This window comes from Cottoperca gobio, chromosome 23 (assembly GCF_900634415.1).
Source record: "Cottoperca gobio chromosome 23, fCotGob3.1, whole genome shotgun sequence".
Lineage (NCBI taxonomy): Eukaryota > Metazoa > Chordata > Actinopteri > Perciformes > Bovichtidae > Cottoperca > Cottoperca gobio.
Window position 1 is genome coordinate 6,316,001 of NC_041377.1, and position 15,672 is coordinate 6,331,672.

Sequence of the window (15,672 nt, forward strand, 5' to 3'; positions counted from 1 at the left end):
TAGTGACACGGAAAACTGCATATAAACACAACCACTGGGAGAAATAGAAAGAACTCTACCTACCTCTAGTGGACGTTAAACCCACTACAGGAAAAAAATAAAACGAGTTTGCGCCTTTTCAAAAGCTTTACGGTTAGACCGCAGAATGATGGACGTTCAACAAACGTGAGGTAACGGAAGCACGACCAATCAGCTTCCAGGATGGGCGGGACAAACCCAGATAACGGACCCACAAAATCCCTCCGTCTGCTGCAGTTAACGGACACGTCTGTTGATAATTATGTGAATTATTACCAGAAACGTTATGAGTTTTTGTGTATACCTTACAGGGAGACGACAATCCTGGCCACCAATGTAGAAATACGCTGAAGTAAGTCAGACGTTGTCTTAATTTAAACACCAACCGGTTAGCTAAATGCTATTGTGCTAAAAAAAAGAAAAAGCTAGCTGTCATTGTAACATGAGCTAAATAACGATGAATGAAAAATATATATTTTAAAATTGAATCTAGCTAGTATTAGTGACATGTTGTGTCATGTGATTGATAATACACATTTAAATAGCTAATAGTAGCAAATCAAACGTAGCTGTCTATTCTTATATGTCGGGTTTCTTGCTAAAATACTCGAAAGACTCATTATAATTATGTGTCTGATTGTTTCTGACCTTTCCTGTCTCTGTCTCATGGATGTTTCTTCCTCTTGATCTGTCTCCAGTCAGTGAAATGTCTCTGGCTCAGAGGGTTTTGTTGACCTGGGTCTTCACCCTGGTCTTCCTCATTATGCTAGTACTGAAACTGGATGGGAAGGTAACGTTTTCTCTTAATATTTATCAGTCTTTGTTAACCCTTCTTTGAGTGGTTTTTAGTCTTTTACTTTAAATCCTTGCTTTACTTACTGGATTTATTTGTTTGCGATCAATCCCATGTTACTGTCCGTATTCATATCTTGTTACCCATGCTTGAAATGAACCCATCACCACTGATATATAAATAGTGAATAAACACCTTGATTATGTAACTGACATGATCTTCTCCCTTTCCTCTCTCCAGGTGCAGTGGAATTGGTTCCTCATCTTCCTCCCAGTCTGGGTATTTGATGGCATCCTCATCCTCATGCTTGCCATCAAGATGGCAGGCCGTTGCAAGCCCGGGTACGACCCACGCAACGGCTCCCCAGATCTGCGTCTGCGTGCCTGGTACCTCACGGCCATGCTGCTCAAGCTGGGCTTCTGCCTGACGCTGTGCGCGAAGCTGGAGAAGCTAGCAGGATGTAAAGCTGACGTTTGTGTGCATACCACTGTGGACCATGTTACTGGGGGCGCTGGTGGAGCTGGGGCTCAATATCTTTCCTGAAAGGAGAGAAGCCTAAGAGTCATTACACCAACAACAAACTATCCAAGAAATGTTGAGAGTAGATTTGTGGTTGTATGGCCAAGTTTGTGAAATTGGAGGTTTTGTCCTGATTATGTTTCCAGAGAGGGCTGAGGCTCAATAAGGAATCACCATTTCAGATATTAGTATCCATCTTAAGAAAAGGAGACTTTGTGTAAAAATAAAAATGATGTGTTCAGACCTCGGTGGAGTATGCTGTGAGAGCTTCATCATGGGAGAGACTGCTATTCATCTACTTGAAATGTTCAAAATAGTTTAAAAGAAATGGCTCCATTTTCTTGACACCAAGGGATCAACTGTAAATGTATAAGACTACTGTGAAGCCTACACTGGAAGAAGTGTTAACATCCTCTGTTTGTTTTAGTTTTGAACTCAAGATGTTCAGTATTGTTTTCTAGTGTTTTATTTCACTGTATATAAGCTGCCACACCTTCTCTTGTAAAGTCACACAGGGAGGAAGTGAACTGTGTTTAGTTTTGACTCCACTTCCCTTATTTAAGCTGCAGAACTATCGCTCAAAATCATAGTGTGCATTTTGCTACGAATGCTTTAAAAACTCCGTATATATATATATATGCACAAACACTTTTTTTCTTTTCATTCCTGAGTTGTGGAGGGTAGTGGGCCAAATATTATTTCACAAGTTAAAAATGTACTTTATAAGTGTTCTTGACAACAGCTTAGTTTGGCTGCAACCACATAAGGAAATTGCAGGACATAAAAGCATCTTGGAACAACTTGTGATGTTTCCACAGGCTGCCCTCTCTGCTCTGTACAATGTCTCTTTTGTATCATGTAAATCATCATGTGTCCCGTGAAAATTAGTAAGCCGTTATTACTGTAGTTACAAGGTCCAAGGTCGCTAGGAAGAACTCCTTGACACGTACCATGATAAAGATCATGTTCCTATCGTATTTAAAGTAGAATTTCTAGGGCTTAAACATTCATCAGAATACTTTCTACCAGCACTTTCTAGTGTTGACACATTTATGGTACGGCTGACACTGCATGACTGACATTTGTTTTGTGCCATTTGATCGTTTAATAATCACTCAAATACATTCTTCGCGTTATTTTGCACTATGTTGAAATGAAAAGAAATGGGTGTTTTAGGATCGAAAGTATTTGATATTTAATGCACATATTGTAAAAACAATAAATGGATTCTTTACATTAGACTGTGGGTATTTGTCTCAGATAGTCGTACACATTCAAGTGTTTCCATATTCAGAAGTATCAAATTAGTTGCAGACTGTAAAACAAAGTGTTGTGTGTGAGATCTTCTGCTCCTCTGACACAGACAGCACATTGAATTCTTTTCTGTCTGTGTTAGTCTTTAATATTATAGTGTTTTTATGACGAGAACATCATTTTAGAGTCCAGATATTTAACTGCATGCAGGGTTCCCATACCTTCTTAAAGGTCAAGGACTTTACAGGCCTAATTCCCTCAAATTCAAGGACCCAACACAGCCTGAGAAACTTCTCATTTGTGCTGTGGTACAGTGAAGGTAACAACTAAATTAAAAGATAAGTAAAACAAAACATCTAAGAAACTTCAATTTCTTTTATCTTATTTCTATTATTTATCTTACAAAAATATAAATTCAAGCACTGACCCATGTCTATTTATGTCTACTTTCAAGGCCTTGTCCCCCCCCCCCAAATACACAAACTTTCAAGGCCTTGTGGGAACCATGTGTATGAGATTGATGTTTCCAGTTTGCCCTAGTTGTCGCGACACCGTCATCAACAGCAGCAGGAAAAAGCACTGAGGCATAACACAGTGTGCTAAATGTGAAATGGCTATCTGAGCTTGTAATCATTACATGTATGCTAGCTGCTGCTGTTTTACATTTACTCCAGCCGGCTGCACTCGTCCCACAAAATCTAGTAATCTGCAGCGGTGAAGGCAACTCAGTACATTTATTCTGGTACTTTCTCTTAAATACAATCTTGAAGTATTTGTTCTTTAGTTTAGTATTTCCACTTTATACTTCCAATCCTCGTGAAATATTCTATTTCTTACTCCACTGTATTTAATTCACAGGTATACTTACTACTGGCTACTTTTGCAGATACAAATGTGATGTTATAAAAAATATTATAAACTTATAACACACATTGCATTGCTAAAGATTAAATCAACCTTTTTAGGTTCAGCACGTTTGACCCTAAAAGAGGGGAAATTATCCAAAAAGATCAAATAGACAAAAGTCAAACAATTGAATAGAAACTTGTTGACTTTCTGCTTTCCTACTCTGTTAATCATCTCAAGAGCCCTCAGATTTAATTTATGACCATTTGTAGGACCTAACTGTTTATAAAGGAGTAAAAGCAGTAAAATGCTGTGTACAGTACACATCAATACATCAGCATTAACAGTCGAATAATTGACCGTAAACTAACATGTCACAGGAGACATATTATACAGAACAACTGCTTTTACTTTTGGTCAGTGTTTTAGAAGGTAACACAGTTAAGCCCACTTTCATTTCCCAACTTAACTAATGACCAGTACTGTTTTTAGATATTAGTACCACGGCACTGGAAGAGTGAGTGGTGTACGCTCAAAGACTCTACAGTCCGTTTGTTTCAATGACATGTTTCCGAGTCCATAACTCTTTTGTCTCTCTGCTCCAACTTCCTGCCTCCCTCCCACTCCCACTCTGTAAAGGTCAGCGGAGCTCCTCTGGCATTCCTGCAGTGTGTGAGAGTGCATGAAAGGATGAAAAGAGAGGGAAAAGGCTGTTTTTGAGTCATATTTGACCTGAAACACACCAGCCCTGAATTACGGGGTGTGTGTGCAAGTTGTCTGCTCAAATCTCTCGCTGAGGTTACTTGCTGCCGATTGGCAGTGAGTGGGTGGCTTGCAAAACAGCAATACAGAGAGAGAAAACACAGGAGGGTAAACATCAGACAAAGGCGGAGGTATCGGTTCTTAGAATTTGAAATAACCTAAAGGTTTCTTTTAAAAGGTCACACAGGTGTCTCTGGTCTTTAAAGAGACAGATCATCCTAAAATCAAAAATACATATTTTTCCTCTCAGTGTTGGAGGTATCGGCCGTAGAGACGTCTGCCTTCTCTCAAATATAATGTAACTAGATGGCACTCCTCCTGTGGTGCTCGTTTTAAAAAGGCAACAGCAATGTCTCTTTCCAGAAATCACGGTTACTCAAGATAATCCCCAGACCTCGTCACGAGTAGTTTCATACAGGAACTATTTTTATTTTGGACAAACTACACCCACAACGAGTGAGCACAAGTCTCTCGTCCATGAGTAGATGCACGCTTCCTTCTGCACTGTGATACAGTAGAAAGTAAATAGTTCCTGTCTGTGGATTATCTTGAGTTAACGGGTCATGGTTTCTGGAAAGAGACATCTTTGTTCAGGTTTTTTTTAAATGAATCTTTTTTGGCGCTTTGAGCACTACAAGGGGTTGCAGTAATGAACCCAAAGAGAGCAAAGTGTCCAAATAAAATGGTTTACTATCAATATCAACATATTGATATTAAAAGATCAATATGAAGTTAAAAGATGACAGTATGTCAGCAGTGCGTTCACGGTCCGGTGGAGTCTTAAAACTCCTCCAGTTTCACACATATCGGAAATGAACTTGTACCACCATATTTTCCATACATTGAACCTTTTATTAGCTAGGCTCATATTTAAAGTAGAAACCACACTACACATTTTTTCCTCTTTACAAAACTTCTTATGTACAATACAGTGATGACAGTTAAAAATCACAGAAACAACCCAAAAACCTTGAGATAAATAAACTCTGTGAAAACAACACCAGCCCCTGAAGACTTGTTTTGTTTTCAACCATAATTGTGTTACATTTGTACAAAAGAAATATAGAAGTTCCTGTCATCTGAAACCCAAAAGCATAAAAAGAGATGCAGAGCGCCCTGCAACTGGCATCAAGTGCTTTTCTATCACCTCGCTCTCCCCAAAGCCACAAAGTGAAGAGTTCAGTCTCTAAAATTAAATCCTTCGAGGCAAACTGAGCAAGAGAGCTAAAGGTTTACATTTAATTTAGCAGGATGGCGGCGAGACTAATCATGAAAAACACAACCCTGCTTTTAGGATATCGTCCCACCGAGCCACAGGGTTTGACTCATCTCAACTTACGCCGCAGATATTTGGAGAGTTTTCAGCGGCTTTCAAGACCAATTTAAGGCTTTGCTCTCGTTTTCCAGGGGAAATCAAAAACTGGGATTTTAAAAAAATGCACAGAACTCCTTCTCTTTATGGCTCTGGGCCATTAAGTAATTCACAGTTAAGGACAGGCACTGGGGAAATGTTGTGGGCTACATTAGCAAGTGGGCTGTACTCCAATATTGATAGAAAAATCAAGACATCAATGACAAAACCAAGTTTTCAACATTAAAGTGAGACAGAAGAGATGTTCACCGCCTGGAGAAAGATATTCATAGTTGTCGCTAAAACAGAATTTCAATAATTTATTGTACTTTTTTAAAAACACAAGAAGTCGTTCCGGTCCCTGGTTGATAAATAAAACATGTTAATAGACAGGATGCTCCACACTGTAGAGAACCTGGACTTCAGCTAAATAGATAAATAGTGCTTTGGGAATTAACTCTCAACAGTGTGTACCTGCTGTGTCTTCATGCGTCCATAACAAATAAAAACAATTGTATCATAGAAGTCTGAGGCCTAAATTATTAACATAAGTCTTGGAAGAACCTGAAATTGCCCTGTTGATCATCTGACATAATTAGTATCTCCAATGATATCAACAGTGGATATAACCATGTTACAAAGTGCTGTAATGAGTCTTGACCTACTACATTCTGTTATTCTTCCCCTGATGCTGTGAGAGCAAAAGTTAACTCATGGCGAGCTCTTAATGTAGCTGCATAGGTACTGATATAAGGTTGCAGATTTAATATTTCAATGACCTTGAACAATTACCTAAAAAAGGTAACTCGGACTGCTTTTAGAAGACCAATATATTGGTGGATGTGTCCTGAACGTTTCTTTTCCTGAGACTGAAGGCCGGGCTGTGTAGCGGCCTTGGCTGGGTCCAATTCGTCCTTGGCTGAAGGGCTGTTTCTAAACTTAGGAAACCCTGGCACACATCCAATAACACAGCAAAATGACACTAAGAGCTCTGCCACAGGTGTCGAGTACAGGTAATACTTTGCTTTTCTCCGTTTTATATAATATTAAAGTAAATATCTTTGGGTTTTGGAACGACAAAACAAAACATTCAAAAGACACCTTGGACTTTGAGAAACTAGGATGGACTTTTTTCCACTATTTTCTGACATTTTATAGACTAAATGATTAATCTAGAAAATAATAAGATTAATTAATAATAAAAAATAAATTGTTAGTTGCAGCCCTAATCCCAAACTAGCATAACGCACCTACCAGAACCTCTAGAGCTCACTAAATAACAAAACACTTCTTGACCAGCAGCAGTAACTTGTAACTAGTCTCTGCTTGTTCACAGAGATGACTCCAGTGTTTCTGCTAAGCTAAAATAAAACAAGATAAACTCAATTAAAATAAGATAAATAAATAAATGCATTTCCAAAAATGTCAAACTATTTAACTTAATATACTTTTATATTGACATGTGAGGGGTTCCTTTTGTTTAGTAGCACTACAAACTGAACTAATCAGATTTGATAACGCCCAACATGATTCAATGGCTTTGAAGTCAGACTAAAATATACTGATACGTGCCGTCACCATATCAATAATGGGGAAATGCATTAATATTTATAGTCAGCAGATTATTGCAGAGCATTATTGCTCAAAATACAGGGAAATGTTCTGCGATATACTGTATTAATTAAGATTTATCAATACAATAGAGTAGAGAGAATGTAGCAATATTACATCAAAACAATAGTGTATTGTATGATGTCATGGTTCGAGCCATCAGTACTCTTGGGCACAAACAATATACTAGAAAAAAAAGCCACAAAAATGAAAGAATTAGCTGCAATTTCACAAAAAGGTCATCATCATGACCTTTTTATATATAAATATCTCAGTCTGTCAAAGAAGAAGTTTACATGTGTTCCTTCCTACCTCAGACAAGGGAGATCATTCAGACCTTGAGCAATATTATAATCTTTAAAGTCAAAACTGGTGCAGCCATACATGACTGAAGGCCAAAATTCTTAATATTTCTGACCTGGAACGACCAAAGCATTCAGTACACTAGTCATTGTTGTCTGGGGTGAATAAACTCTGCTTTATAAACTGCTGATACCGATCCACGTCTTTTTTACATTGTTTACATTTACATCACAACCAAAATAAAACTTTGTACATATACAGTCATTTAAAAACAGCATCCTTATGTACAAAAACTATAAAATCTCCGCTTCATGCTTTGGGGGAGGGAGGAGGACAGAAGGGGAAGGTTGAGGGGGAGGAGGAGGTGGAAGTGAAGGAGGAGGGGGAGGCGGCGAGGACGAAGGAGGAGGAGGCGGGTGAGGGAAAGACTGAGGCTGGTATTGTGGTTGTAGCGGGTAAGAGCTGGGTGGTTGAGGGAGGTAAGACTGAGGGGGGAGGAAGTGGTGAGGGGAGAAGTGGGGAAGCTGAGGGGGGTAGAAGGGGTTGGCGTGCAGGGCGAACTGGTGATGGTGAGGAAGGTGAGGAGGAAGAGACTGGGAGCTGGGGAGGGGAGTGTTCGGCTGGTAGTACGGTTGAGACTGGGCGGAGAAGTTTGGTTGGTGCGGGGGGTGCAGGTGAAGCTGGCTCATGTGAACTGAATGTGGCGGTGCGTTCTGACCCAGATAAGAGTTCAGAGGTTGGGGCTGTGCAGAGTGATTGGACAGCAGATTCGGGGGGAGGATTGGCGGACGATGAGGAAGGTGGGAGTGTGGCAGGAGAGGGGAGAAAGACGGGGGAAGCATGTGAGCGAGGTGAGGAGGGGGGAGATGCTGGGGTGGGTATTGCTGCATGTAAACTCCTTGTCTCCCGGCGTCCTGTGGCGGATGCATCTGCGCCCTGGAGTCCGCACTGTGAGTCCATCTCTCTTGGAGCGTTTGTGTCCGTAAGTCTGTCGCCGTTCGACCTACCGCGTGTGTCCGTGTGTCTGCTTGTGAACTCGCAGAGGTGTGTGCATCCACGGCAGGTAGACCCGTGTGATGCTCGAACCTCCGAATGCGCCCGCGCCCGCGTGTCTGAGTAGACGGGGACGTCTGGCTTCAGGCGGAGCAAAACCTTTTCTTTCGGTTGGTCTGACTGAGAGGAAGTGGAAGAGACGCTGGAAGGAGGGAGTTTGGAGAAGTTGGCCACAGGCTTGGGAGTAGGTGTAGTGGAGGTTGACGCGGAGGAAGATGTGGACAGGGCAGGAGATGGAGAAGAGGTAGAGGATGGATTGGGAGCGGCAAAAGAGGAGCGCGAAGGAGTAACAGCTGAAGCCAACAAAGAGGAGGAAGACTTAGTGATGGGTGATTTAGGAGCAGAAGAGGAGGACCTTGAACTGGAAGACGTCGTTCTGCTGTCCGAATGATGGTGATGGTGGTGAAGGTGCTTTGATGATGCTGCTTTGGGTTTTGTGTCCTGATGAGGAGGATGAGTGGCAGGAGGAAGAGGTAAAGGTGATTTATTCTTGCAGAGAGGAGGCGTTGGAAGTTCTGCTTTCACCTTCACAGGAGGTGAATCCTGCCGTTTGGGTTTCCCTCCTTCTTTTACCTTCTCCACCTCTTTGTCTCTCGCGCTGCTAGAGTCCACTGAGAGAGCGGGCTGACACAAGAGAGGCGGGTGAGGATCCTGTTCCTCCTTTTTGACAGCAGGCAAAGCTCCGTTTTCTGCCACACCAACCTCCTCGTCCTCCTCCTTCATTCCTTTCTCACACTTCTTTTCTCTCCTCTCTTCCTCCACGGGTTTCCTCTCCTTCATCTCAACCTGCTCCTCCTCATCTTCCTCCTCCTCATCTCCCGCTCCATGGTGGTATTTTCTTAAGCGGACGTGCCATGCCAGGCTGCAGACAGACGACACAGTCTTGAACTGGTGGACCACATTGCGAGGGATGAAATAGATGTCATCGTGGCACAGGCGGATGCGGGCGTAGTGGATGCCCTCGCGACGCAGCTGGTTCAGCTTGGCATCATCCACCCACTGCACACACTGTGAAGAGAGACGAGGGTTTTAGATCAATGAAGTGAAGAGGTACACTCCAAAAATACCGCAGTTCAACTTTGCTCCACAATGTGGCAGCATCCACATCAGATCCATTTAACTTTACAGCTCACCCAGTGTTATATCAAGGGAACACTGAGGAAGAACTCACCTAATAAAGACTACTCTGCTAGGGGGAATCTAATGTATGAGCAGTGTTTATTGCCGGGTGTGTGTGTGTGTGTGTGTGTGTGTGTGTGTGTGTGTGTAATGTACAAACCTGAGAAAGCGGAGGTTCGTATAGGTCCAGCTGCAGCCTCTGAACTACATGAGGGAAATCACCAGCATGGAAACACACGACGTCTTTGGTGACACGAGGAGGCTCTGAGCTGAAACATGGGAGGTGGTAAGAAGGATTACAGTGTGTGTTGCTTCTACACAAACAGCCATCACTGCCTGCGCACAACAGTGTGATCATATGTTGCTTCACCGCCTACCTTCCTCCAGCCCGCACGGCCTTCAGCACCCCCACGGCTGCTGTGGTTTGTCGTTCAAAGCCCTGACCGATGTGATCGGCATGGGCTCGAGTCCGATCCTCAAATAGCATCTCTCTGGGCTCGCTGGTCCTGGGTAGCGACTGCAGCAGGTTCTTCACCTCGTTGGTGGAGCTAACACGAGACAGAAATAAACAATGTAGAGTGGAAAGTAGAAAATCACACAAGAGTATCTACGTAGTTCTTCAAAGAGATTTCTCCCATGTCTCTGCTTCCCTGCTGTCTAAATAAAGAAGAAAACGGTGAGTGGGCAGCTTTGTTTATTTCTTTGTTTCCCGTCTGCTGTGGCTAAAACAGGGCATTATCGGCTGGTATTGTTATCTTTGTTGACTCATTGATGTAATCCAGACGCCACAGTATGACACGAGGAGCAGAGAGGATGTTAGACAGGATGAAAACCTGCAGTGGAATGGATATGAAATAGCATTCAGGTCGTGTTGGAGCATTTTCAGCAGGGCATCAACTTGCGATTATCATCACTATCAATTAGTCTGCTGATTCATACCTCAATTAATAGTTTGGTGTGTAAAACAGAAAATTACGGCTATCCTCGATTCAAGAAATTCAACACTCATACAATTTATTAACTCATACAGATCTGTAAAAATTAAATCATGCAAAATCACCACTTCAAATCTTGCATTTACCAGATGTGCTCATAAGTTTCTTTGAAATAAGGCATTTAGCGTGAAAAAAGCATTAAAGAAAATGACTAAAGAAACCAAAACCACCAATTAGTTGACAAAATAATTTTAAAAAAAGTTCTAAAAGATAATACATGAATAATAAAAATACATTTTTACGGTATTTATTAAGCACAAAATAAATTGGTTGGTTCAAGTTTGTCAAAAGTGAGAATTTGTTGCTTTTCTCTGATTTATGGAATTGTACACTGAATATCTTTTGGTACAACAACAAAAACGCAAACTTAAGATGTAACCAAACGATTAAACAAAACAATTATCAATAATGAATATATTAAGTTGCAGCCATAGAAATATTGTGATGTAGAGGTTAAAAACACTTGAAAGTGTGGACATTATAAAACATCCTTGTGGAGTATTTAAAGTGAAAGTCCTAACTAACTCGATGTTTCACAGCACACTGTAAAAACATTATGTCTGCAGATATAAAAAATGACACTTGAGCTTTTTCTAGCTACAGACCCAATATTTCTTTTCACGATGCAAATTATTCAGTGTTTCCAAAAATAACTTCCCTTGCATGGTTAATATGGTATCTATTTAAATTCTTCAAAAATACATATAACAGGAAAAGGAGAAATTGGAAATCAGTAATATGCTTTGTGTAAAAAAAAATATTGCATTTCAAATAATGGAAAGTAAAAGTGCTCGAGCATGTCCCCCTACGTGCACACTTGGCTTCATGCATACAGACTGAGGAGCTGAGGAGTAAAAAGCATAAAAAATGAGCCGTGTTGCCAAACAATAGAAGTACTGCAGTCAGCTCTCTGCTGGATCAGTGACTCACACTGGAGCTGCAGTCAGATTCAAACAAGAGTATAAACACACACTCACAGAGTCTGTGAGAGATTCCTTCGAGAGTGTAACGTAGACAGAACAGCAGCGAGACTACCCGTGCTGAACACTTAATTGTGCGTTCATTCATTCAGAGATAAGAGGAGAGAGACAGGAGCTGGTGGAAAAGGAAGAAAGAAGCAGAGGAAAATAGTACAGAGTGAAAAACACACACACACACACACGCACACACACAGAGACAGAGTGTGTGAGCTAACTGCAGGCTGACAGTAATGAATGTAAAACCAGGAGATGTGGTAAGTGAAACACAGTGAAACGAAGAGAGTGTAAAAAGGGAAGAGGATGCTGAACGTGCACATGTAGAGTGAAATTTGAAGTCTACCATCTCCCTCCGCTATATGTTGATCCGGCACAATGTATGTCAGTACTGCGAGAGGGCAACTGTCTCTGCACCATGTGACAGATTCCTGGGCATTTATGGGCAAATAAAATGGGAGGGAACATAAACGAGGAGACCGAGGATGAGGAGAGGCAGGGCGAGAGAGAGGGGGGGAGGAGATGGTGGAGGGGAACAGGGGATAAAGAAGGAGAGACGGGTGGGGAGTGGAGGGATAAGGCAGTAAAAATGAGTGTAAAGAGGAGGGAGACTGAGGGAACCACATGCTCTTACGACAAACACTGTTAAAAGTACATCTTAAAGCTGCAGCACACACTCCTGGAAAGGTTGCACATCACATTTACATTTTACACAGCTAAAGCAACTAATGAGTGTTTGCATTACAAGAGATCCCATCACCGTTTCCCACAGCTCAATGTGACATCTTTAAGTGAAGTAACAATACCAGAGGAGGATATTTAATCACAATTATATAAGATAGAGAAAAACAGCAAGTCAGAAGCTGGAAGCAGAAAACGTTTAAGCTTAGTTATAAATTGATTATCAAAATATGAATGATGAATGTTCTGTCGCTCTGCTCAACTAACTGATTAATCGACCAATCATTGCAACCGCTTGAGACCGACAGGCTGGGGCTTGACATGTTGCCGACAGCTGCCCGGCTCTCGATGGACTCACGCTGCCTGTCAGTGGTCGTGCAGTTTGTGTCTGTACAGCAGCAGCATGCTCTGCGTCAGGCCTCTGTCCTGCGCAACTGGTGCTTGCCAAGGGTACTGCTGTTGCTATGCAATTATTGTAAAGCTCTGGAAGCATGGCGCTCCTTGGCTAAAATCTCAAATATCTTTTTTTCCAATCCTCTGACCACAATAAATCAAGCTAAATGCTCAGACTTAGAGCCGTCAGAAAGGCACACCAGCTCGACCTTTTCACTGAAACCAGCAAGAAAGAGAAGAGAAGAGATGTTCCCCATGCACAAGAAGCCTTCCTTCAACACAACATACGGTCAAAATCACGTCCTCTCGTCACAATATTTCTTTCAAACACACAGGTTTTATGTCTGATGCACTGCTTTGACATCTTCAATATATATGCTTTCTTTAAAAACACACTTTCAGAGTTCCTGAAAATAACAGCGAAGTAACTCAATAAATCCACTTAAAGCAGGAGAGAGAGGTCAGGAGGAGGAAACAGAAGAAGTAAGAGAAATAGAGAAAGAAAGACAGATATATATATATATATATATATATACACACAGATAAATGTGGGAGGAAAGGAAGAAAAGGAAAGAAGAGTTTGGAGGAGGAGGAAATAGAGATTGAGGAGAAATCTAGGAGCCAAAAGGGAGGAAATAATGAGAAAAGTGCACCTTGGTTTGTAGATGTCATTCTGTATTCATATCTCGATTTATAATCGAGTAATGGAATGAGACGCAACATAAAAAGAGAGAGGAATAGTTTAACCACCTCTCTCTCCATCCATCTCTGTGCCCCAGCTGTTACACAAGTGTTTCTGACAGCACACACACACACAAACATTCACGCTCACACTCCTTCTTGACAGTCATCCCCTTCAAACACTGCGCAACAACCCATGCATACCGTGTATGTATTTACAGGCTGACATTAAAGATCAAGTGACTATACTTTCTTTATTACTTCCCCTTTTGTTTACCCGGAAACGTCTGACTGAATTAAGCTTTCTTGTATGAATTTATAGACAAAGAAAATTAACCAGGGAATCATTAGTTTACAATGTCAATTTGCTAAACTGCAAGGTGACGCCTAAATATATTCAGTTATAGATATAAAACAAGAGCAGCACATGCTTCACTATAAAAGCTGGAACCAGAGAACGGTGGGCGTTTTTACTTCAAAAATAACTTATTGATTATATATATTACTATTGATGTGAGCAGCTATCAACTGGAGAGAAATAACTGCTGCATTGGAGGAATGTGCGCGTTGTCCCGTACTTGGCTAGGCTGCCATGTGAAGTAGCGTCTGATGTGTCGACTCTATTAACATAACGATGATCTCATCTGAGTGGTGAAGCACATACCGCTCACATCACACACACACACACACACTCTCTAATGGTCTCGTTCACAGAAATCCTGTGTTTATGTGTGTGGTACAGAGCTTATGTGTGAGTAACAATGACACTGTGACAGACACAAACAGAGAGGGTGTAATTGCCTCATCCGGTGCTGCAACAAAGCTTCATGCTGCTACCACGGCTGCTGCTTCAAATGTGTGCGTGTGTCTCGTTTACCGTTTTTCATAATCAGTCCTTGTGGGCTTGTGCGGAGAGTACAACTGGCTCAATCTCTCACACACACACACACGCACACACGCTAATTCTGTCTCATCGCAGTGCTTAAGGAGGATCCAAAATATTGGCCTGCTTCATTTGTGTGTGTTTATTGAAGTAATGTGTAGTACGCTGTAGTGTGTACTTACCGTTTTCTTTTAAAAGGGGACTTTGGTATATCAGCTACAGGTATCATCTGTTCTCCTGGTCTGACCCACATTATGGGACCGTCATCGCTCTCTGTGGGATCCATCGACTTCAGATTGGAGAACGTTCCCCAGGGAAGAGTCCGCTGCAGCCAGACAGATGAAGAGAGGAGGGGAAAGAAATAATCAAAGCAGTATGTTAGTACATCGGTCACTTTTTCACTTAAGGATTTTATTTATTCCAGAGACTCCAAAAAAGAAATATCATGTGCAGAAATTTCCCATCCCTGGCAAAACTTGTCACAAGCACCAAAGATGCTTCAGAGGGTGCTGAATCAGAGCCAAAGCCCTCAATACAGAGTCAGTGCCAGAGGATGTGTGTTTTTATATTCAGCGTACGCCGCCACTCCTCCACGCTGCAAGCAGGAGATTTGAAGTGTCAACACAGAATCACAAACAGAAGAAAAAGCTTGTCACTCTTGCATTTCAGGGACAGTTCGGTAAACACAGTATCTTTGGTGGTCTGTTCCTGCACACACACTTTAAAAGAGAACTCCCTGAACTGAAAGCTTCATTAAATCACTCGGACACACCGACTTAACTCTTAATATTAGATGTGTTGATGTTTGTGTCGAGCCGTATTACTCCATCTGTTCAGTTCATTTGAATATTTGGGCAGATCTACTTTATACCTCTGCCACTTTTTCATTTCCCTTTCTATCCACCCCATTCTGTTGCTGTGTAAGTATTACTGCCATTCATCCTGTCGTGACTCACCTTCAGGAAGGGCGACTCCTCGAGCATGCCTAGGAATTCTGGGAAATAATCCCCAACCTCCTCGTCCACGGCTCCCACCAGGCTGATCTGTCTCATTGCCCCGGCTCTGTATGTACCATTACTGTACGTTTTCTTCACCTGCAGCAACCAAAGGAGAAACACGGCGTTAGACCATGATATCGTAATGTTACTAGCCCACAGTAAAGAACAGCAGCATCATTGCCATCATTCTGGCATTCACAATATCCAGATAACTTGCATCCAATATTCGGGATTATGGTCTTTATACAGCACTTCATTATTTCCATATTATTTTCCATGAATGCCAAATCGGCAGACAGCAAAGGGAAGTTAAACTACATTTCAAGCAGTGAGGGTGAGCGGGGCAAACCACCAAGCACGTTCCTGGTTTTATATCTATCTTGTTCATCTAGTATTGTATAAATAATAATAATTATCTATTGCAGGTGGATCGGCCTG

The 15,672-nt window shown here is 41.7% G+C and overlaps 2 protein-coding genes across 2 annotated transcripts in view; one reads left to right on the forward strand and one right to left on the reverse strand.

The window, feature by feature from the left end:
- The first annotated feature begins 216 nt into the window (after nt 1-216).
- Nucleotides 217-2,569, forward strand: LOC115028378 (transmembrane protein 60-like). Its single transcript, XM_029462142.1, is given in 4 exon segments — nt 217-370; nt 717-808; nt 1,052-1,264; nt 1,266-2,569. Coding segments are annotated over 3 exon segments (402 nt in total). The 5' UTR covers nt 217-370; nt 717-724; the 3' UTR covers nt 1,371-2,569.
- A 2,454-nt stretch (nt 2,570-5,023) lies between these two features.
- LOC115028627 (uncharacterized) overlaps nt 5,024-15,672 on the reverse strand; it is a gene marked incomplete at its 5' end in the record, with an annotated part of 30,526 nt that continues 19,877 nt past the window's right edge. The window contains 5 exons of the mRNA XM_029462513.1: nt 5,024-9,518; nt 9,790-9,898; nt 10,007-10,177; nt 14,419-14,561; nt 15,193-15,330. Of these exons, the coding sequence (XP_029318373.1) occupies nt 7,767-9,518; nt 9,790-9,898; nt 10,007-10,177; nt 14,419-14,561; nt 15,193-15,330 (2,313 nt within the window). The remainder of the gene's footprint in view (nt 9,519-9,789; nt 9,899-10,006; nt 10,178-14,418; nt 14,562-15,192; nt 15,331-15,672) is intronic.